Source organism: Balaenoptera borealis (assembly GCF_965194805.1).
Source record: "Balaenoptera borealis genome assembly, chromosome: 7".
NCBI lineage: Eukaryota > Metazoa > Chordata > Mammalia > Artiodactyla > Balaenopteridae > Balaenoptera > Balaenoptera borealis.
In genome coordinates, this window is record NC_138864.1 from 108295028 (window position 1) to 108319946 (window position 24919).

A 24919-nucleotide genomic window follows, 5' to 3' on the forward strand; every position below is an offset into this window, starting at 1 on the left:
CCTGCTCTGGCCAGGAAATTGCTAGAGAAAGCAAAAACAGGGGCCAGGAACTGAGCACAGCGGTACAAGTCCAAACACAGGCTAGGGGAGGTGGTATTTCAAGTGAGCAACTGTTGTGTTTTACTTGAGCTCAAAGCAAAGTAGGAGGAGAGGAAGATGCGAACTCAAAGAATATCTTTCCCTGTAAAGTCTCTTTGTAGCGACAAAAGGAATTCTAGTAATTAGTATGAAGCACCTCTTGTATTTCCAGGGCATACACCTCCCAAGAAGCTCAAAAGAAAAACCTTTAATTCAGCATCCTTTTGGGGGGGAGAATGGAAATTAACAGTAAAACCTGACCAGTTCAATCGACTGGGGAGCATGCTACAAATAGTGAGCTATCCGGACCGTAGGAGAGTAATGTACTTTTGCTTTTTAGTTTCTTCTTTTTAAAAAGATTTCCTTTTCTTGTGCACCTTTATTATAAAAGTAATATCATATTACTACCGGCCAACAGTCCCCATGATGCTCACTCTGACTCAGGCACAGCTCTGAGCCTCCTGCCTTCCTTGAACTTGAGGAAGGCGCTCTGATTCTGCCGGTTTTAGGGAGAAGCACAGAGGGGCTGACTCCTTCGCCTATGGGGACCCGCAGAGCTGGTGTTCCAACCCAGGCCGTCCAGCGTCAGAGTCCTGCGCTCAGCCACTTTCCTGCGCTGCCATACCATGAAAACACGAATTCTAGTACTCGAAAATTCAGGGTGTCAAAAAGAGATAAGCAGCATTTATTCTACCCCTCTAATGGAATAATGCGGTGTGTTTCCTACTCTATTCATCCTTCGGTTTTCAAATCAAGGACTCTCTGAAAAGAAGATGGTTTTTAACCATATTCAAGTAAAAACGCTAGATAAAACTGTTTACAAAAACCTTTCCAAGCAGAGATTCTACTCGTAGACAAGACTTATTTAAAGTCAGCAGATCTATTTTAGTGTACAATATGCACAAACCAGCAAAACAACTTTTTCGTCACAAGTTTCTTTACGTTACGAAAAATTTTCTTAAGAGTAGTATGTTTTTGTCTGACCCACACTTAATTATAATGAGTTCCAAAATCAGTCATTTTGAATCCATGCATATCCAAGTTTTCAAATAAGAAAACTGAAGTTCAAATATTTAGTTCTCTTTGAAGCTGCCTGCAGGCTCAGGTTGGATCGCACAGATTTGATGGTATACTTCTGTGCAGATAAGAACCTGACCTTCAGTGTGGGAATGCTGGAACTTCTAGAGGCCTCAGCTGGGTTAGTTTTATAAAACAAACAAAAAATGGCCCCCAAAATGGCCCCTGCAAAGTTTCTGTTAGTGACCTTTGATGCAAATGTTCCATGATATGTAAGTTCAAGACTGTCAGTCACTTGAGGCTTATTAAGGTTGACCAGTGTGAACTGTTATTTCCTAGACTTAAGTGCATGCCACATGTGGTCTGCACAAACATTCTTTAGGGTTCCTTTGAAATAGACTCACACATACATGGATAACCAATTTTCAATACAGGTGCCAAAGCAATTCAATGAGGAAAGGGAAGTCTTGTCAACAAATCATGCTGGAACAACTGAAGAAACATATGCAAAAGAATGAGCCTTAACCTCTACTTTACCCAGTACACAAAAATTAATCTGAGATGGATCATAGACCAGAGTATAAAAGCTAAAACTATAAGGCTTCTAAAAGAAAACACAGAAGGATATCTTTACAATCTTGAAGAGGCAGATTACCTACGAAACAAAAAGTATTGATAATATATGAGGAAATCTGATTAATTAAGTTACTTCAAAATTAAAACCTTCTGCTCATCAAAAGACATTTTTAAGAAAATGATACAGACTGGGAGAATATATTTGCATTACAAGTTTCTGACAAAAGAATTTTACTCAGAGTATACATAGGAAAAAAAACTCCTTCCTGTCAATAATAATAGGGACTTCCCTGGCGGTCCAGTGGTTAAGACTCCGAGCTCCCACTGCAGGCGGCCCGGGTTCGATTCCCTGGTTGGGGAGCTAAGATCCCGCATGCCATGCAGCCAATCATCGTCATCATCATCATCATCCAATTTTTAGAAATTTATTTATTTATTTATTGGCTGCATTGGGTCTTCGTTGCTGCGCGTGGGCTACTCTTCATTGCAGTGCACGGGCTTCTCATTGCGGTGGCTTCTCTTGCTGTGGAGCAAGGGCTCTAGGGGCGCGGGCTTCAGTAGTTGTGGCACGCGGGCTCTAGAGCGCAGGCTTAGTAGTTGTGGCGCACGGGCTTAGCTGCTCCGTGGCACGTGGGATCTTCCAGGACCAGGGCTCGAACCCGTGTCCCCTGAATTGGCAGGCGGATTCTTAACCACTGCGTCACCAGGGAAGTCCTCATCATCCAATTTTAAAATGGCCACAAGAAAAATAAAAATGGGTAAAAGACTGAACGAAGGTATACAAGTGGCCAATAAGAACATGTTAGTCATCAAGGAAATGCACATGAAAAATCACAAAGAGATACCACTTGCCATCCAGTAGAATGGCTAAAATTAGAAAAACTGACAATCAACAATTGTTAAGAAGGAATTGGAGCATCTGGAACTCTCATCCACTGCTGGTTGGAGTATAAAATGGTATAATTATTTGGAAAATTGTTTGGAAGTTTCTTATAAAGGTAAACACAGATCTACTGTCTGGTCCATCAACTAAGCCTAAATCCAAAAAGGAATGAGACTGAGAGAGAGAGGACTTGTTCATAGTAGCTTAATGTTCATAACAGCCAAAAAGGTGAAAACAATCCAAATGTCCATCACCAGGAGAATGGATCAAAGAATTGGGTCCATTCATACAACAGAACACTATCCAGCAATAAAGGAAGCATGAACTAGGGTACAAACAACATGAAACTGCTGTGTGAAGGAAGCCAGACACGAAAAAGTACATGCTCTGTGATCCCATTTAGATGAAGTTCAAGAACAGGAAAAAACAGTGATATAAATCAGAAAGTGTTTGCCAGTGGGGGTGGAGGCTGATTGGATGGGGCATGAGAAAACCTAGGTGAAGAAATGTTCTACGTGTTAACCAGCATTGGGTTACATGAGTGTACTTAACATCACCAGCATTGCACCATGGCCGTCTCATTTCTTTGGGACCATCCATACAAGGTATTTCCTCCAGAGGAAAAGATAAAACTTGCTGATTTTTCTCTCATCCAACAGTAGCAGTCAACTGATATGACAGGTCCCAGAACCAGTGTGACGGTGCTCTAAATTCTCAGTCATAGTGTCCTTTTAGGCCCATCATTTTTCAGTAGACTACTGACAAGCCGCACTCAACACATTCCAAGTGGGTATGGACAGAAGGGCACGTGGAACAAGCTGATGATATTTGTTCTGACCAATACCAGAAATAAATTACAAGCATGTTCTGGGAGCTTGCATCCTCGGAGCTCAGGACATTTCAGCACTCTCCACATCTGCTTCTAGGGCATGGCCTCAGAGGGCCTGCTCTTTGATCTAGAACAGTCCAGAGGCTCTAAACTGGTAAACAACTTACAGAATACAGAGGTCAGATACCAGAGGATCTTTACTCTCCTCAATTACATCTAAGCCATTACACAAAGGATAATTAATATGCAACAGTACTACTTTGCAAATTCTCAAGATAGATTTGGGGCTTCTAGTATTGTACTAGAGATCAGGATAGACTGAGAAGATTCTGTGTTAGGTTCAATCACATGGGAGCAACCGGCCCTAACTGTGGGGACCTCTGGGGAAGATCTCCAGGGATTCGTCACAGGGAAACAGCTGCTTTTTCCGAGTAAAATGAGGGAACGGTAAGACTGGAAACATCAGTTCAGAGTTTCTTCTGAGATACAAATGGATACCCCTTGTGTGAGGGAAGTTAAAGAACTAATTAGTTAACATCTGATTTTTCCCATCTTCATGGTATCTACTATGCATTTTCAGGAACTATGGGACAAATACGAGAAAGGGATGATCAATAAGAATTTGGAGCTTTTTTCCACAAAGGAAATGGGAAGGGAGAATATGAGATGCTTCTTACAAGAACAGGGAGAAGTATGAGGGTCTATCCGCTAAGGAATAAAAGTTATAGAAATGAAGGAACAGGAGATTCTTTCAGAAATTCCTATGTCTAAGGGCAGAAAAGAAATTAAAAAGTAAGCATATGCACATTTATACTTGTATTAAAGATCAGGAACAACTACCACTACTTCTATAGATTTTTTTTTTTTAATGACTAAGTTGCATGTTTCACAAGATGCATCTTTTCTTCTAGCAACAAAGCTAGAAGAGTGTCTTGGGGTGTTCTATGATGAATGACTATAGCCTCCACAGTTGGAAAGCATGTCTTTGTATAATAATGTCAGCTCACTGTTTCTTCCCAGCCAAGTTATTTTTTTTTTAATTTTTATTGGAGTACAGTTGATTTGCAATGCCGCGTTAGTTTCTGCTGTACAGCAAAGTGAATCAGTTACACATATATCCACTCTTTTTTAGATTCTTTTCCCATATAGGTCATTACAGAGTATTGAGTAGAGTTCCCTGTGCTATACAGTAGGTCCTCATTAGTTATCTATTTTATATGTAGTAGTGTATGTATGTCAATTCCAATCTCCCAATTTATCCCTCCCAGCCAAGTTATTTTGAGGGTTAGTGTTTCCAAACCCCAATACCCACTGCAGTTATCACGCCCTCATTTAAACGTTTTCCTGGCTAAATGCATTTCTGACTTAATTCTTCAGATGTGCTTCTGACAAATCAGCAAATGAAAGAACTTCTCATCTGTTATGGACTGAATGTTTGTTTTCCCCCCAAATTCACATGTTGAAATCTTAATAAGATGCCTTTAGGAGGTGGGGCTCTGGTGAAGTGATTAAGTCACGAAGGTGGAGCCTTCATGAATGGGATCAGTGCTCTTATAAAAGAGACCCCAGAGAGCTCTCCTGCCCCTTCTACCGTGTGAGGACACAACGAGAAGACAGCTTTCTATAAACCAGCCTCCCGAACTGTGAGGAATAAATTTCCATTGTTTATAAGCCACCCAGTCTATGGTACTTTGTTACAGAAGCCTGAACTAAGATACCGTTTCAAAATGGTGGTCAGGGCACATGAAAGATCCCATTACAGTTATAAAAAAAAGTATACATACCCACCACAATTAAAAGACTATCATGGGCCTGAGAGATTTCCACAAACATCTGGAAGCCATAAAATGATGAAGTCCTGACGGACGAAGCTGAGCAGAGGCAGCTCACAGCCCCGGAGGTTCTCTGAGACGGCTGCTGCTGAGGAAGGCCACAACCCAGTGAAACCCCAAAGCGGCTCCAGACTCAGAAAAAGCAAGGACCGTATGGGCCAGAGATGACAAAAAGGGTAGAAAGGAGAAGATTAACTGAAAAGTCTAAGCCTCAACAACTGTTACTTCCGTGCCTAATTGCTATCTTTATGAGAAACAACAAAACTTACAGCCCCCCACCCAGGCAAAAACTAAAAATTAAAAAAGGGAAATGATTCTCTAAAGAAATTAAACACAATGTCTAGTGAGAACTAAACAGCTAGTGTGGTTCTGAAAACCCCAAAGTCAAGCCCTCTTCACTCGGATACTTAGCGACTCTCCAGACAAGGGCTGGCTCTGTGCCACCAGAGGCACGCAAGATGCACCCAACATTAACGAGCCCTGGCAGCCTTAAGGCCACCTCATCTCTATATGAGTGAAGAGTTAAGCATAAACATACAGTTAAAGAAAGCCTGCCATGTGGAAGTGGAAAACCAAGATACACAACAAAAAGACCCTGGAAGAAACAGAAAATTCAAAAGAGTGAAGATATTTCGTCAAGAACCGTCAAAACAACTTTTATTAGTGTCCCTACAAAATATTTGAGGAGCGATAATTACATCCACATATAAGAATAACAACAACCAAAAAATGCACAAGAAATAGCAATCCAAGAAAAAGGTCTACAGAATTAAAAATGTGGCCCCAAACAACAAATATCAGTGAGCACTGCATGCATGTGCCTGGGTACCCTGACCTCACAGCTGTGACTCTGATGACATAATCCTGTGTCACAGACAATACCTTACCTAAGATGCACTATATTTACAGCACACAGTCATAAGTCTAAAATGGCACATGCAGAACATGTTCCTGGGAAGAAGACAGTGACACAAAGCCCCCTTGTTCAAAAAAATCTGAGTCTGTTTTTAACTCCTCTGCTCGTTTGCAAGATGACCTGTAAGCTTCTCTCCATACCTGTCTGTCCTTTCCTACAGGAAGGGAGAAACCAAAGGTGGTGTTTTTAGAGTGACATAATAAAGACTCCTGGAAAGTACTAATAAGAACTAGCTTAACGTGAAGACCTCAAGATACTAAAACATATTAATGTAGTACATGTGAAATCTTCCCTGGAGATCTTTTTTTTTTTTTTAATCTTTTCATGTAAATAAATCTGCTCCCACAGTATCGTTCTTTTTATTTTTTAATTTTTATTTATTTATATTTATTTTTGGCTCTGTTGGGTCTTCGTTTCTGTGCGAGGGCTTTCTCTAGTTGCGGCGAGCGGGGGCCACTCTTCATCGCGGTGCGCGGGCCTCTCACTGTCGCGGCCTCTCTTGTTGCGGAGCACAGGCTCCAGACGCGCAGGCTCAGTGGTTGTGGCTCACGGGCCTAGTTGCTCCGCGGCATGTGGGATCTTCCCAGACCAGGGCTCGAATCCGTGTCCCCTGCATTGGCAGGCAGATTCTCAACCGCTGCGCCACCAGGGAAGCCCTTCCCTGGAGATCTTCACATAGAAGATAAAACATCCCTCCCATCTGGGTGATTTGCATACTGTCCTTCCTGGAACTACAGAGAGGAACTGAATCACTGGTTCAAAACCCCACTAATCCCAAAGCTTTCTTTATGTAACCAAAAAATTCTGTAATGCCCTATTTATATTTGCTATTCTGAAATAAAATTCATTGGTAAACATTACCTGGTATACACATATTTTTAAAACATCAATATAATACCTTAAATTTAACGTAAAGGAGAACCTAAAAGCAAAACAATTTATAATAAAAACACAACAGGGGCTTCCCTGGTGGCGCAGTGGTTGGGAGTCTGCCTGCCAATGCAGGGGACGCGGGTTCGAGCCCTGGTCTGGGAAGATCCCACATGCCGCGGAGCGACTGGGCCCGTGAGCCACAATTGCTGAGCCTGTGCGTCTGGAGCCTGTGCTCCGCAACGGGAGAGGCCGCGGTGGTGAGAGGCCCACGCACCACAATGAAGAGTGGTCCCCGCTTGCCGCGACTGGAGAGGGCCCTCGCACAGAGACTAAGACCCAACACAGCCATAAATAAATGAATAAATAAATAAAAATTCTAGGATAAATCCTATTAAAAAAAAAAAAACAAGACATATTTCAATATGTACATGACTTTCAGGTCCCATTAACTATGTAATGAAATAGATGCTTATCACTTACTTATAAAGAATACTTGGATTAATAGAAGTCAAATCAGAAGCTTTCCATATTAAAAGTACAGGAAAACAAAAGAGGAGAGGTACAGGTGAATGAAAATGAGTATATCCTGTGTATATTTAAAGTATGCCAAGGTTATCTTGTGTTTTTATGTAAAATGAATTTAGGTCTAAGCTCGGATAATTATAAACTAATTTTCACTGCATGAATATCCAACAGGATAGCTGAAAGTCATGTGGGATACAGGGCAGTTCTTTCTGTCTTTTCCACTGCAGGACATTTAAAATCTCTGATTCAAGGCCCTTCACTGCAGAACCAAACACCGTACCAAATTTCTACTATGTCCTCTAGGGGGCAGCACTGTTCCCATGAGAACCCCTGGCTGATGACCTATGGGAGTTTCCTTCCAGCCTTCATATTCTACCACAGAGAATCGAATCCTAAAGAACAAAATCAGTAACATACCTAAGAAAAATATTAATTTAATAAGGAAAATGACTATGAAGAAATTAGTTTAGGTTTATGCCATTAACTATAGCCATATTCAACATTATTTCCTCTTTTTGAATCCAAGATAACTAGTTACTCCATATAGAATATGGAATGAAAAGCTGTTATCTCTGTGACATTTATTTAGATAGCACAAAGTGATTCTGGCTTTAGAATTTTTAACTTTCAAATCTAGTTAATTAATGATGAACAGGGAGTTTTCCATAGAACTCTACAACTCTCATTTCCTCAAAACAAGAATTAATGCATTCTTTCATATGTGGTCATTACAGGAAGGGGGGAGGGAGCCATTTACTGTAAATGCCTTTCTGATGCAATTCTACCACCTCTCTCAAAGAGAGAATTCATCTAAGAAGGCTTAGTCACTTCTTCAAGAAAAATGCCAGTGCACTGAATATCCACAGTTGGAGCCCCCTGCCTGAGGAGAGAACTGGAGCTGGTCCCACCAGGAGTAAACATGGGGGAGTGGCAGGGAGAGAGGTCTCACGGCTCCTTCCTCAGAACAGATTAAGCAGTATGCCTCAAAATTTGGCCTTTAACATAGGGAAAAGTCTGACACATTTGTAACATCATTGTTTCATAAATCATATGCAAACACCGATTTTCCCCGCCCAACTTTTAAAGCATACTTCCTAAAAAAAACATGAGACTTAAGTTATGAACTAGTAACCTATGTGTAATTAGCATCTTAGCAACTAGAGTTATTTTATTTTAATTTAAATATTAATTTAATATTATTTAAAAATTTCATGCACAGAAAGAGAAATGGAATCCTATGCTTAAAAGATTTGAAAATGAAACTACATTTTGAAGAGGGTGGATTTCACATCAAAGGGATAATGACATACAGGGTAATCCTAAAAAGCAACTCAGAGGGAAAAACTTAAGACAAATAGTTCTGAGCTCTTCTCAGAGGACTAATTTTTCTAAAATCTCAAATCCACCCAAAGGAAAACAAGGAACGATTTCTCCAATCTACCCTTACCTGGATGCCCATTAATTCTTCTAACAGCCAGATGCACCCCTTGCTTCTGTGGAGGAGTCAGTGCCAAGCCCAAAGCCCAGAAGTCACCCAAGACTCAAGGCTGTTTCCTGCTGGAGTCCGAAATCCGCCTGATGAGTGAAACTGCACATCGTAATATACACGTTCTGAGCAAGCTATTGGCTAAGTGAAGGCAACGCGTGTGGAAGTCTGATTTGCCACCTTTGGGGCATGCCTCTCATATCCCAGCTCAGAAAGACGAAAGACACACCACGTCTGAGTGAGTCAAAACTAGACAGGGTTCGTTTTTTTCTGTAGCATTCTCCCTAACCCTACGGAAACCACCGGGAGAACAAACCACAGTGAGACAGGAGTCCCTCATCAGGCAAAGTCAATGAAGAACGAATTATGTCGACGCTGCAATTTAAAAATAAATCTCATGCCACTGCCAAAGTTTTCTGTGTTATGCAGCTGCCTAAGACTTATACGTAAGTATAGGCACGGTCCACATATTTTTAAGCCAAGAATTCTGAGCCATGGTTTTGGGGCTCAGAATTACCAAGAAGTGGTAAAAATTCTCAAAAGAAATTTAGTCTTTATGCTACACTGATGATCAACCAAGAATAATGGATCAGTGGTGTAACTGATCTTAGAATTAGGGGTTTTCAACACGCAGCTCTTGGACCACGTGCATCAGAATGACCTAAAGTTGACTCAGAACTCTGGGGTGGAGCCCAGGGATCTGCATGTTAAGAAGCACTCCAGGTTATTTTTAAATCCTTTAAAGTTGGAAGATGATTTTTTCCTGTCAGTGGAACTGAACAGTGGATTACAGCTGCTGCCATCTTCCCTTTCATTCAGTTATTTTGTCTTTGACTCCTGCTGAAATCAGGAGCGATAAGGACGCTAAAGCCACCTCAGTCCTGAGGCTTTAACTCCAGGGGAAAGGACAGCCTGCCTGGGTTCACCTGGCCTCTCCTCCCCACCACCTCTCTACCTGAGAGACAAAAGCTCAAGCTGAGGGAGCTGAAAAACACAGTACTTGATGTTGAATGTGAACATTACATTAAAAGATGTTACCAGAATAAAACACGCTACTAAAAACAAGAGGAGGAAAATGAGGAGAGAGGACACTAACGTTTACTGACTGCTCACGATGTTGCAGGCACCACATCAAGAACGTTATAGACAGTCTTCCTTGCCACAGAAGTCTCACCGAAACAAAAACAAAAACAAAAAACCCTGCTTCACAAGGGTATGAACACACAGAGTCCACGTCTAACGGCAGGGACCCACCAGCAATGCATTCTCTACGTCAGACTTCACGTTGGCCCTGTATGCCCACCTCCACCCCCATTATCCTCTGAACATAAAGGATTTTTAAAAAGGAAACTGAACAACATTGTCAGAAATGCACTTAAAATGATATCACCTTTCCATATTTCTTGTTCCTGGTTCCTTCTTTATCCACCGCAAGACTGTGTGAACTTGCAGAAAACTCACAGTCCTTTTCCATCAGCTGTTCTCCATTTTAAGCAGTCAGTTCACTTCAGTCCAAAGTGCTGGGCGGCGGGGTGGCGGTGGTGGTGGGGAAGCACCAACATTACAACGTGCACAGAGAAATGTGATTTGAACATCACCAACGAGTATAAAAATTATGTTTCACTAAATAAAAAGGGTTTACCTGTTCCTCCAACATACATAAAGTTTCTAAGGAAACTTTCTGGATGAGGGGAGCCCAACTTAGAAAACAGTGTGCTTACGAACAAGCTTTTCCAAGTGCCACCTCTGTGTCTCAGGATGACTACACACCCTGACATCCTAACACAGACAGGGCTATAAGGAAGCCGACTTTGTATCTTTAATTTTGCTATGAGCTGATCTAGTGTATTTGGTGTTCCAACTATTTTGCCTAATAGGTAAAATTTGCATCTGTCAGAGCACCGGTTCTCAAACTGTATGTTAGCGCTGGAAGCCCTCCCCCAAATGAAATCTTAGGTGAAAGCCCAATATAGGCACTAGATGAAAGCAGAGCATCCTCGGTTGATGTGGTGGCCTAGAGGATGCAAAGCCCTCCTGATCTGGGCCTGCTGACTCATCTCACCCCTTGGCGTGGCTACCGAGGCAACACTGCCAAACCCCAGGGGCTCTGTTTTATCTTTTCTCAGACCTTGATGATTTTTTAAAATGTATACTTTATTATTTTATTCTATGTATGCCTTTATGTCTCAAAGTTGGGCATATATAAAAATTGTTAAAAGCCATAAGTCCTATTTCAAATGCTGCTTATTTACTACATTAAGCTTAGGAATTCTGTTGCTTATTTGGCTTGTGTGGACCCAAACAGAACGATTATAATCTCTACTGGTATCTCTTTGTCAACAATACTCTTAGCATATCTGCAAGTTCAAGGTCATTTTATAAACACAAAATTGTGTCAAGATAATGCATCTTCAATGAATGAGAACATATTCATGATGTACAAGACCCCTTGCCATGATTTCACTTTCACCAGTGGCCTTTAGCTTGCTACCTACAGTACAGTAAGTTTCAGACTATATACTAAAACTCAAGCAAAAGAAAAATATTACCCTGAGATTAAAAATGAATAATGAATTTGAAGAGTTGTTTGGTAACCATTATTTTAAAAGGTAAAATACCAGGTCGGCAGAGAGAACAAAGATTGAAATGCCTTCATGAAGACCCAAAACTTTTAAAATTCTACTAATAGGAAAGTGTACTAGCCTTTTCTTTTTAAACATTTTCTGACTGCTGTTTCCAAGTCTTCAAAAAGATAATGTGTTTCATCAGCCAAAGTCATCACATTTCAAGTGTACATGTGAGAAAGTGGCCAGAGTGAAGGGGCTGTCCTGAGTCACCTGGGACCACCAACTTGAACTGGGGAAAGGCCCCAATGTTCTTCATTCAACTGTCCCTCAGAATAAACGTAGTGTTTGAAAGTAGTAAACTTTATGTACAAGAGAGTGTCATAAACACTTACATACACAAAAGTGATAAAAGTGATATGTCATTTCAAAATCCATGCTTAAACATATTCTATTTTCAGAATATTCTAAATTTTCCTATTTTAATTTGTTATTGAAAATAATTATGGAAGTTACTCTACTCATACTACTCTAGTACTTAAGATAGTCAACCTTTTTCCATGAACAGAAGCATGGCTAAGAGAAATAAAGACATTAAGTAGTCCTCAAATACCTGGTTACATACCCAAAATGTACTTACGTTGGTGGGTTAGAACTGGTGCCGCTTTTCCCTTAGGATTGATGCTGTTAATGAAAGTGAGTACCCAGAGGTCATTCCACAGAAACTTATTTCACTCATAATGTATCTGTGATACAATACTACATAAATATAAATACACACACACACACACACACACACACCTGAAATGATATGTATACTGCAACTGCGTTGCAATACTAACAATTATATGAGGAATAAAATAAACTAAGAATGATGTTTATTTCTCTATGCAAGTGTGTAAGAAGGTATAATCAGAAGAGGATGAACCAGACTAAGACACTTAAGAGATCTGAAAGTTAATGACACTGACTATTATGCTTTATTCTACCTCCAAATATACTACGCTCTTTCCTCTTGATAATGATTATATCCCTACTCCTGACTTATCAGCTATGACTAGCACCACTGCGGGCTCTCCAAAATCAAACAGAGGGAAGAAAGAAGAAAATCTTAGAGAGAGATTTACTTGAAATATGGGGGAAATATGATAAAGAAGTATGTATGGATTTAACAAAGACTACGACCTAAAGGGGGATGGGCAGGAAAAGAAGAGAATGTAATATTCAGACTCTCACCAAGTTCGATGGAAAAGGTGCTGGATTAGACACAGCACCTGAGCCAGGACAGCTTGGCTGCTGTGTGGAGCAGGGCTGTGGGAGGCTGACCAAAGGCAACGTGCAACTGGTCACGTGTAAGGCCTTGTGTGGTAAACTTGGTCAGAATCTGGTTGTCAATCTTTCAAAGAAGCATCAACAGTTGTTTGGTCTGGCTGGTGGCTCAGTTGGTGAGAACAGAGAATCAGGGCTCAGCAGGGGCAGTGGCGTATGTTCAGCTTCATGGTCACAGGGCATGAACAGCTCTAGGCAGTAAGGGCCCAACAAACGGTGCTGGCCGAAGACGGAACACACTGGAGACTATGGACAGCTCCGGACGCCAACAGCTCTCAAGAGCTCTGTTCTACCAATAAAGTCACTTTTCTTCATGATGTTCTTAATGCCTTATTTAACTGGAGAGGAGTGGGGCAGAGAAGTTAGGTATCACAGTCTGAAAAATCTGTTACTCTTGTCATACCTAACCTTAAACGCCTTCCTAAAAATGATTATTGGATCCGGGCTTCCCTGGTGGCGCAGTGGTTGAGAATCCGCCTGCCAATGCAGGGGACACGGGTTCGAGCCCTGGTCTGGGAAGATCCCACATGCCGCGGAGCAACTGGGCCCGTGCGCCACAACTACTGAGCCTGCGCGTCTGGAGCCTGTGCTCCGCAACAAGAGAGGCCGCGACAGTGAGAGGCCCGCGCACCGCGATGAAGAGTGGCCCCCGCTCGCCACAACTAGAGGAAGCCCTCGCACAGAAACGAAGACCCAACACAGCCAAAAATAAATAAATAAATAAATGTATAAAAAAAACGATTATTGGATCCTATCTTATAGTGATATGAGCTCTATGTATTTTTAATATTACAAATGTGCTGAAAGTGAATCTGAAATACAGAAATACTTAAAGTCCTTTTAAATGAGAACACAAACTTTGCCCTTGTTAAATAGGTTGGTGGCATTTAAATATGTGGGGGAGGTGGGGCGGGGGGCTATTTAAAGCTGGTGAATCCCAGCTCCACTCTCAGGGGAAGTTAGGAAAGAGAATGAAAAGGAAGGGAGTATTGGTTATAATCAAAGGTATCCCCCCCCCTTTGGTTCTAGACAAGAGTCAAACAGGTTTACTGCAGTGTTCTTCAAACTGTAGGGTAATTCATTAGTGGGTTGTGAAATAATTTCAATGCATTGCAAGCAGCACTTTTACAAAAATGAAACAACAGAATAAAACAGAAAACAAGAGCTCACTGAACTTAGTGTAACTATTATTTCATAAGGTTAACCGCTCCATTTATGTGTGTTGTGTGTACTTCTTCATGATGTAAAATATAATCCTTTTCGTGAGTTTCAGGAAAGAAAATGGTTTATTAGAAAGAAGATAAAGCACCATGTTTGAGATGAGGTGGGAGGATCATGCTTGGATGTAATTTAATCAGTGCGGTGCCTACATGGCCTTATGTTGAAAACTAACCAAGTTAGTTTACAAAATGCACTTACATTACCAATCAATAATTCTAAAGATACCATGCAAGTCATTATTCACTCATTCACCCAGTTAAGTGTCTATTCTCCCTACATGAGGGTTATGGAGAGAGGATGAAATTTTAAAAACTAAATAGGGTCACATATTATAATAACAGCTAACACATACTCAGCGCTTATTGTGCGCCTGATAGTGTTCTAAGCACTTTACATATCATTAACTCATCTGATCCTCTTAATAACCCCAGAAAGGTAAATACTAATATCCCTGTTTTACAAATGAAGCATCTGAGAAATTAAGTCAGTTGCCTAAGAGGCGAAGCCAGTATCTGAACCCAGGAAGACTGGATCCAGACTCCTCCCTCTTAATGTACAGAATCCTTAACAGTTAAGAGAGTCAGACTGTGGCACTGGGGAAACGGGAGCCCAGAGGCAAACTTACGCCGTTAACACTACTGCCCAGGCTTTGCTGTCTGTCCTCATTTCTCCTGCTATTAAAGTACAAGCCACAGTCTAGGCCAGAGGTAGCTCACCTCTTACACTTTGATATCCTGGATGCATTCTGAACATGATTCCCAGCAAATCAGTTCAAACTCCATCCTTTCCTCCTTCCCTAGAAAACACGTAAGAATGCGACTGAGTAGGTCCCTACGTTTCTGTAATGAATCTAACTCTCATTTATTTAAAAGTTAAAAAGAATTCATTCTCAGGTGCTGGCACTTAAACTTTTCTATTAGCCGAACATTTCTGACACATCTTCCATGTCTGATCTCCACAAACCAGTGAATCCTGTAGCTGCAGTGAGCACTGCCAGTCTGGGTGATACAGAGCTCGTAGGGGTACCTCTTTCTTTGCACCCACTTGTGTTACTCCCCTCACTGGTTTTTAAGTAAGATCCAAAGAAATTGCAGGTGTAATATACACCGTGGCAAGTGAACCATCGTGTTTCAGAAAAATATGAAAGAATTATGTACTAAAGATGTCTTTTCCTCCCGTCTACCCACCCTTGTCTTCCGGTTATATACTAAGCCCTATAGGTAGGGCCTAAACAGATAATAAAATAAGTAAAAATCAACATCATTCCTGGTAGCATGGTTACCCTTCCTCAGCTACCTCAGAACCCAAAACAGCACCATTTAAATGCTGAGTAAACACTATATGCTTCCACATATTGAAAGGAGAAGGCAGTACTATTCCTCCTCTTATTTAACCTGAATTAAAACAGCCAGTGCAAATGAATTCTGGAACAAAAGCGAAACAACATTTAGGTCTCTGACAACTACACCTGGCCACACAATTTGAAACCTCTCATGAAAGCATCTTGTGACAAAACAAACATCATTATCTTTCAAACTTAAAGAAGTTATAAAAAAATTAATGCATAATGAAGTACTGTACATTGTGATGTGGAGGATTAAATTATTAGAATAATTCAGGATTCTTTCAAAATGCAGTGAAACACTCAGATAACTAAGACAAACTCTGAGGCTTCAGTGTATTGTGAAAATGATTTACCACACTGTGCTACATAGACATTCTCTAAGGAGTCTGTCAAAAGTAAGGCAGTGGTTTAACACCCTTTTGAAAAATACATATGAGGTAGAGTGCTGTCAAAATAAAATTTCTAACTGAATAATAACTGTATATGCCGGTGTCAATACAATACTAGAAGCTGGAAATATGATTTTACTATTTACCACTATCACAATTTTTAGGTTAATTTTAGGTATATTTAGGTTACTTCTTTTCCAGGTCAGATTAAACTGCTTACTTCTACCAGGTATTGTGTCTAAAACCAATACTTTTCACATGGGTTAGAGGGTACATTTGCTGTAGTTTAAAAAAAAAGGATGAGTCAAGTATATACCAATCTAGTCAATCAGCTTCTAAGAAAGATACACTTTTGGATAAAAGAGTGGTAAGGTCTGCACTCCACAAACATGACACTTTTGACTAGTGGTATTACACATGGGGATTTTTTTCTTTTTTTTTTTTTTGGTGATGATGCTCATTTTCCTGCCCCATTTAAACCTGTCTCATTAACTGTACTTGGAACCAAGAGCATTCATTTGGTCCCATGCAAATGAAAGTAGTACTTGGTTCTAAGAATTCGACTTTTTTAAATTGGGAAGCAAAATGATTTACGGGGTAGGGGGAAAGAAATCCAACATAAATCTGTAGCCTCAGCAAGCTCAGCGCACTAACACAGTAAGTTAATTGACAACACTAAAACTGCCTTTCTACCAGTAAAAAATCATGCAAGTAATAATATTCTAAATAGGAGGGGATCTGCCAGAGACCTCCCTAGAATACAGGAATTAGGGGGGTGTTGTTTTCTGGGTTGGACAGGGGCACAAGCAGCTGAGAAAGACATGGAACTTCTCAGGGAGCAACTATTTCTAGAAAAGCAGGTGGTTCCAGGTTTAAAAATTATCCCATAAAACCTTCATTGTCATTGAAGTGACGACTGGGCCTCTCTCTTCCTTTCCTATCTGTACCCATCAGGCTGCCCCCAATCGAGCAGAGTGGAAAAAACAGTACCCACAGTATCAGTGGGCTTTGCTTTCCACTACCTTTTCCTAAGACACACACTTTCCAAGTAGTGTGTTAAAAAAACAAAAAGCAAAGACAAAAAAGACTGCGGTTTACTATTAATTTTTGAAAATTATTCAAGTGAAGAGAATCCTTTCACAAGGTATATGTTCATCAATCATGATGTTGTACATTTTAAACATTTTATAATATCATTTGTCAATTATACCTCAATAAAGCTGAAAAAAATCATTAAAAGTCCCGGTTGAAGAAGTGCTATCTACCTGTCAGTATTAGTTCTGCCCTTTAATAACTCTGTGGCTTTGTGCAGTCCTATCAGCTCTCAGAAACTCAGTTTCCTTGTCTGTAAATTGAAAAGGTTAAGGTAAATGACTTCTGGCCTTCCTTCCCATTCCAAATTCAAATGGTTAAATTATTCTGTGACTTCTTCTCCCCTTCAAATATCTTTGATCTTCATTCTATACTAATTTCACCTTTAAAAAGATAGGAATAGTGGGGGATGGGAGACAGGAGGGCTTGTTAAGATAGATTCAAGTGTTAATTAACCTGTTTTACCCTGGACATTTATAGTTTTAAGAATAGGCAAATGAATTTGAATCTACAATGGAAATGTAATAAAATCCATAATTTAATTGTGTATTAATTTAAACTTTTTGCAATATTTACAACTTATTTTAGATTATAGGGATATTCCTCTATTTTACAAATATATGTTGAGCCACTTCCAAATCCATTGCTGTCTGCTGTGCATTCCAGAAAGCAAAGAACCCAAAGCAAAACTAAACAAGAAGATAAGTTACTGTGAAAAGAAAACTTTTTTTTTTTTTAAAGAGAGGTAAGCCTTTATTTCCTTGTTACACAAAAAAAGCAGGCTGAGTTGGCTGCTGAAAACTTTTGATTACCCATGCTAATGTTCCCTTCCATTAAGGTGGTAAACTGAAAATTGATTTTACATATATACTTATTTGCCTCTTCAATCAGAGGTATTGGATTTATTTTCTTCCAATTATTGATGTGGACATAACATACCCCCAATATGGAAATCCTTCGGAATCTGTCTGCCTAAAAGGTCCATTTCCTACTGAAATCACAAGATGTATCGTGTACAACTGAAAATAGCAAATATTCAGGAAATACATGAAACATGTTGATTATATACATTTAAAAAGGGAATATTACTTTCAATTTTCTTATATTACACTATTCTATCCCTGAGGACTAAACAATAGATTGTAAATTGCAAATATTTACTTAAAAACCTTTAACCTCAAGAATATGAAAGTAATGCTACAAACTTAGGAAAATCTGAGTTACTTTTTTACTCTGTGAAAACCCCCTCTTTTAATAAGGAGTACTTTCCTTGTGTGGCTATCACAGCTAATCAACAATGTAAAAAAGCTTTTTAAGCCTTTAAATATTGCTGCAACATTACTTAAAGCCAACTACCATTTGGTTCTGATGAGACTATGGTCTCTGCTGGGAACTGACTAGAACCTTCTGTTATCAAACACATTCTGTAAAACTGGGATGGTGGCAGTATCTCCCCTCACACTCATCACCCAATGCTTAGCACGTAGGAAATAATAAAGGCTATTAACCTCACTGTTTTCTTTGCCACACAAATTATCACAGAAAAATAGGATAGATCAAAACAAACCCATCCTGAACTATAGGAAACACGACTAAAAGAATGTCCTGAGAGCGCCACCGAGTATCTTTGTATGTGTCAACAATATCAGCTGCACGTCCTTAGCACTTAGAATGAACCAAGCATTTCACTTACTTTATTTTTGTTGATGTTGTTATTTTTTTATTTGGCCACACCACATGGCATGCGGAGTCTTAGTTCCCCTTCCAGGGACTGAACCCGTGCCCCCTACACTGGGAGCACAGCGTCTTAACCACTGGACCGCCAGGGAAGTCCACACTTACTTTATTTCTTGACAACATAAATACTTAGGCTCTAGTGCTGTGAAGGACTGAAGTTCAAAACTAGCAACCCATAACACACTATGTCGTATCTTGTTGTTTACTGTCTTCTTTTTCTTTTATTCATGCTTTTAAAAGAAGTGCTTGGCTACCTGACATGACTTCTCATGCTTTTCATGATCAATCTAGTAGGTGCCTTAATAAAGGGGATAAAAATAGTTTCTATTTTCACTTCAGTTTCCCCTCACAGAAAATGAATAAAGGAAAATGGCCAGAAAAACTGGACAAGTATGAAATAAATACTTTTAAAAATACATGTTGTTCTTGTTTGGGGGTTATTATACTCACGGTAGTTCATGTTCCCAAATACTGTTCAGATTTCTGCTGTAATTTGTCCCCTTGAACCATCAATAATATCCTTTTCAGCTGTGCCATTCTCTGAAGCCAGTACAACCTTGTCCGATGGTAAGGTGGTTTACCTTCTGAAATGGGGGCGCGGGGCGGGGCGCGGGGCGGCACAAACGCCTATGAACGGAGGAGCCAGGCAGGGGGCAGGGATCAACTCCTGCTTCTGTATACTCTCAAAGCTGCTGGTTAAAGGGACTAACAAATATACATTCTGGTGTTTTTCTACTGACTTCCAGGCATGTACTGTGCACCAGGACTAAACAAGAGCAGGCTAGGAAACAGACTAGAATTCACTCTTAACAAAAAGTTTTTTCCTAGTTAAAGGCCTTTTATGGTTTCTTCATTTTTTTCAAAAAGTAGGGATTCAAGTGAAGTAGTTTTAAAGTATTTATTTGAACTCTCTCTTTCACTACCTTCTAGCACCTGCCCCTGCCTATGCTGTGCTAATGCTGTGAGCTCACTGGTCAGGAACGGAACAGGACAAAGGGAGGACCCAGGGCTCACACCAAAGTTTTAGGATTGCTTATAAGGTTACTTGGAAGAAATCATCGGGGAGGTAAGAGAACATGTAGTAGGTGTCTCAAAAGGCAAGAGGACAGAGAATGGAAAGGAATGAAAATAACCCCCTGTAACGGTAAATACAAGACCGAGGTTGGCACAGTCTCGGTGGCGATGGGGACGTGATGAGGGAACTACAGCGCACTGACTGCCGTCTTGGGAGAGGCTGGAAGGATTTGTCCTCGTGGTTTATTTATATATGAGCTGCTTACTCAGTTCTTCCGAGACAGGATCTTCCATTAGCTCTATGCATACTCCCTTTTGTTTTTCCTCAATTTACAGAGGGCTCTGGATCACTACCAGTCCAGCCCCTCTGGCATCTTACTAGGACTGGCCTTCAACTGCCTGGAGACGATATGACTGCCAGAAAGGTACCACTGCATCACCTGCACCTAGGTCCTCTTCCATGCAGAGATGATGCATTAATTGTGTCCTAGCCCAAATGATATAAATGCACATGGCTGTAGAATACTGCACCGATTTAATCAATCTTCAAAGAAATTAGTGAGTAAAAGAAGGAAGACTATATCTGAGGAACAGTCGTCCAGGAAGAAGTTAGTGCCCCTTAATTAATTAAGACTAAGAAGAAAACATCAGAAAATTTTATTGTTGTGCGTGCTCTATTTATTTAATGGAAAAAATATTTTATGATTCATTTAAAATTGCCTTAGAAAGTAAAAAAGAAAGGGAAATCAAAATGAAATCCTAGATAATGATTTTTTTCAAAGGATTTGGGTAAATATACCTTAACATCTACTAGCTGTCAAAGTCTGCTTTATTCTCTTCTCACAATACTTTCAAACCCTAGATAGGGCAAAACAAAGCAATCCAAATTGTGCTATATGGCATTTAAAATCATTGTAAAGTATAGGAATGTGTTCACCTATAATACTTGGCTAAGTAATATTATAATAATATAAAATAATACAATATAATAATTTAACATTTGGCTAAATTTTGGCAAATATGCTATATTTATAATTATATGGAAAGGCTTCATTAATCATGACTGAAATAAGAACATACTCAAAGAACCAAATGAACTTTGGCTTGGCTTCAATAATAAAATATTTAGAAACTTCTATGACTACTCAAAAGAGATCTTTTTAACTCAGCAAACTGGGATATTCTGTCTCATTTATTGCCTATAAACCTTAGAAATAATCTTCAAAGACAGGCGAATACTGGTTTATCTTAGGTTAAAAGAACCATTTTGCACATTATAACCATTAAAATTTATTGTACATACTGAGTAATCTTAGATGTATATAATTATGATGCTTTTATAAATAAACTTGTCTCTGAAATCAGTGAGAATTTTGCTAGCACTGCACAGAAGTCACCACGATATTGTGATAAGGGGTTCAAAACAGATTAAGCAATAGATTTTAGCTTCTTGTTTTTCCAGCACTAGCCTTAAAACTAGAACCAAATGTATCTCTCATCTAACGAATCAAGCTGCAAACCTACATTTAAAATGAAATTCTTAACTATCTTGGAAGAGTGAATTATCATTTCCAAAAGTTTTGAATAGATCCTGGCTTGTTGGGTGCTTTACTAAACCATCATTTTATAGTCCCATTAAGAAAGAACAAACACATGAAGGTAAGGAATCAAGTTTTACCATGAAATCCTTTTCCCTCATTACATATCAGCTCCCTGACTGAGTGATATAGCATGAATGCATTTCAGTTTATTAGACGCTGAGCCAGAAATCCTAAAAATACTTAAGGAGATTAAGTGATTAAAGTGGGTAACTTCTGGGGCTTCCCTGGTGGTGCAATGGTTGAGAATCTGCCTGCCAATGCAGGGGACACGGGTTCGAGCCCTGGTCTGGGAAGATCCCACATGCCGCGGGGCAACTGGGGCCGTGAGCCACAACTACTGAGCCTGCACGTCTGGAGCCTGTGCTCCACAACAGGAGCGGCTGCGATAGTGAGAGGCCTGCGCACCGCGATGAGGAGTGGCCCCCACTTGCCGCAACTGGGGGAAGCCCACGCACAGAAACGAAGACCCAACACAGCCAAAAATAAAATAAAATAGAATAATAAATAAATTTTTAAAAAAAAGTGGGTAACTTCAATGCATTCCAATATACAAGCTTTCCTACACACTATGAAAGTTTAGTAAAAACTGAAATTAATGAAAAATACATGTGTTTTACTTTTTAAAAATTATATTTAATATGCAAGATCGAATAGCACAGAGGTATCTATTTCATTTGAAATAGTAATTCTTGTCTATTGGTCAGGAGAGGAATGTCAAAGTTCAAACAGAAAGAAAGTTGAGGAGTGAATGGTATGTGACAAAACAGAAACATAAGCTAAGTTACAAACGGAGAGAGTTTCGCACATAAAGAACTAAGTTAAGGCAAGTTGGGGGGCGGGGCGTTTAGGGATAAAAGATACACACACCTTACCACAGAATGTGGACAGAAAGGCAAGAAAGCGGGTGCCCCTACCATAGCACAAAAATACTGCAAGTCTGTCAAAGCACTACTGACTAGTAGGTTATGAAACCCATTTGGTAGGTTATGAGGAACGTTAAAATGAAGAGGGAAAAAAGAGAAAAAAGAAAAAGTGATAGAGAATACAATAGACTAGAAAATTCTATCACACTCACATATAGTGAAGATGTATCAGGAAACCATACATCCATGTGTGCAAGTGTGTGCACTGGGTCCTAACGTGACATGTATTTCTTCCTGTGGGTTCCAATAAAAAGGTATGAGAACCACTGACACATGAGCACACCACTAATGCCCACCTCCCTCAAGTTAATAATGTCACACTTCTGAATAGAAAACTAACTTCCAAAGATAATAATATCCCCAAATGCCAGAGGGGAAGCATGGCAAAACACAAAACCACGGAATATTTAAAATGAACTATGTGAACTATGACACAGAAGTCCAGGGAAAGCAGGCCTTCTAGAGAAATGTCTAACACTACCAAACCAGACTGCGGGGTCTCCACTCCCAGAGTTTTTCTCCCCACCCTGAATAAAAAGTGGAGGGAGTGCAGCCGGGGGAGACAGAAGAGCTGAAGGTGAGAGGGAAGGTGGGATCTAGAGCATCACTCCGGCCAGGAGACCCCAGTCTCCCCCACAGCAAAGTAAAGAAGGCAGGAACAGGTACAGATCCAGAGAGATGGGGTGGGTGAGGAGAAAGGTGACATGTTCAACTTTGCAATCCCAAGGCCAAGCACAGCACTTGGCACATAATAGGCCCCTTATCAATGTTTGTTGAATGTGTCCGTAGGTCTTAATAACACCGACAGTTCTGTGATGTGAAGGCAGTGCCTAGGCAGGGTCAATAGTCTGAAACTTCTTATTCCAAGTAATCTCGGCATCATCAGAAAATGTGAGTTCTGTTCTTAATGCCATCCTCTCTACCTTTACTAACTATCCACAAGCCATTTCAGTGGCTACCTGTAAACGAAGCCATCTCCACAAATGATAAGCTCTTCAAGAGTTGTAAAGAAGCTTGTTTTGTTTCAAAAAACTGAAACTGATCTGACACAAGGTCATCATGAATTGAGTGCTCAAAAGCAAAAGTGAATGGGTATTCAACTACTTAAGAGTGCTCAAAGATTAAGAAATTAAGTTTCTCAGGCCACTGTAACAGGTCACACAGAGACCATGTCAGAACTTACCAGTGATGTTCACACTTGCTTTAGGGGCAAATGGTTTGATTTTTGGGTAGTTTTTGGATGTATGACTGGTTTATTTTAGGCTCAGGTACAGCTAAAGGAACTTAATAGTAGCAAACACTTATGTAGTTACTTACTGCGAGCCAGGTAACCTTCTAAGGACTTCACAAATATTAACTCTAATTAATGTGTACACAACCCCTGATAATGTAGTTACCTGTTCAGTGGTTTATTCGGTTCCATTAAAGTACCTCTGTTTTTTCCATTTTCTCCTGCAAAAGATGAGGAAAATATTGTTAGTAAGTAGTCACAAATGCACACATAATGTTTTATATCATTGTTTGATATCTTCTGGACTTGAGAGTACCAACGGGGCTTCATTAAACTTTAGTGAATTATTTCAACTGCCTAACTTTACTGAGTTCCTAAATAAAACCATTAAGACAATATCATTACATGTATCGATAATAAGAGATTTGAAAAACAAATATTTTATGATTTCAAAAGAAATCAACATGGCATAATAATAAAAAGATAGATGCATAGGGAAACAATGTAGGGTAAGATTCTCCTTGACTCTGAATCCTTCTACATTTAATATGCCTTTCCTAACTACGTTCCCTCTGAAATTCTTTTTTAAGGTGGCAGCACCCTTCCCCACTGGGTGAAATAATTGCTGTTCTAAAGATAGAAACAATTGGTGAATATAGCTATTGATATTACAGATCTACTTAAAAATTTTAAAAATGATAATGGGAAAGCATTCATCAAAAAAGAGGGTGTTGCTTAGGAAAGGTAGCAGTTCAGAGAGTCTCCACCAGGTGACATTTACCTCGGGGAACCCACAACTGTCCAGGTTCTGTCCCTCCCTCTGCTGGCTCCAAAAGTCTATCTCACTAAGGTTCCAAAAATGATGATGTTTATCAATACTGATTCATGTTTACAAAGCTCATAAAAGATTGACTGATAAGCCACAAAGCCTATGGATTCATTTCCAATGAAAAATATGTCAATCAGACAGCCTGGACACTTGCTCCATCCAGCTTGACCAACATATTCACATTTCTTTGGTCAATAAATACTTCCTGAAATCCCAGGTATGGGTACCATACAGGCAGATCAAGCCAAATGAACGGCAGGTTGTTGGGTGAGCATGTCAGAGCAAGGACAGTCCAGACGCCAGCGGCCTCCGATACTCTCTCTCCAGACAAGTGTTCTCCCACCTCCTCCACCACCACCATCCTAGTCCAAGCTGCTATCAGCCTTCTCCTGGACAAACACGAAACACTTCTTGCTATTTTCCCAGCTTTCGCTTCCTCCCTTCCAATCTATTATCCACAAAGTGTCCAGAGTAAACATTTAAAAATAGAAAACAGGTGATGGCTCAGCCCTACTTCAACTCCTTTAATGCTCTGCATGGGTCTAAAGATAAATACCCGAGAGCTGACTCTCAAGCCTTGGTCTGGCCCAGCTCACCCCTCCAGCCTCCTCCATGCACACTATTCCTGT

General features: G+C 40.1%; 1 protein-coding gene across 8 annotated transcripts in view; it reads right to left on the minus strand.

The window, feature by feature from the left end:
* LOC309632091 (uncharacterized protein) overlaps positions 1-24919 on the minus strand; it is a 204679-nt gene that overhangs the window by 74102 nt on the left and 105658 nt on the right. For 5 of the 8 annotated variants that reach the window (XM_082399262.1, XM_082399261.1, XM_082399265.1 and 2 more), the window contains exon 5: positions 23628-23682. In XM_082399262.1, coding sequence (XP_082255388.1) covers positions 23628-23682 — 55 coding nt within the window. Of the gene's footprint in view, positions 1-1375; positions 6863-8976; positions 10536-12219; positions 12264-14845; positions 23683-24919 lie in introns of those variants that run through there. The other 3 variants (XR_014246723.1, XR_014246721.1, XR_014246722.1) reach the window with 3 other exon arrangements.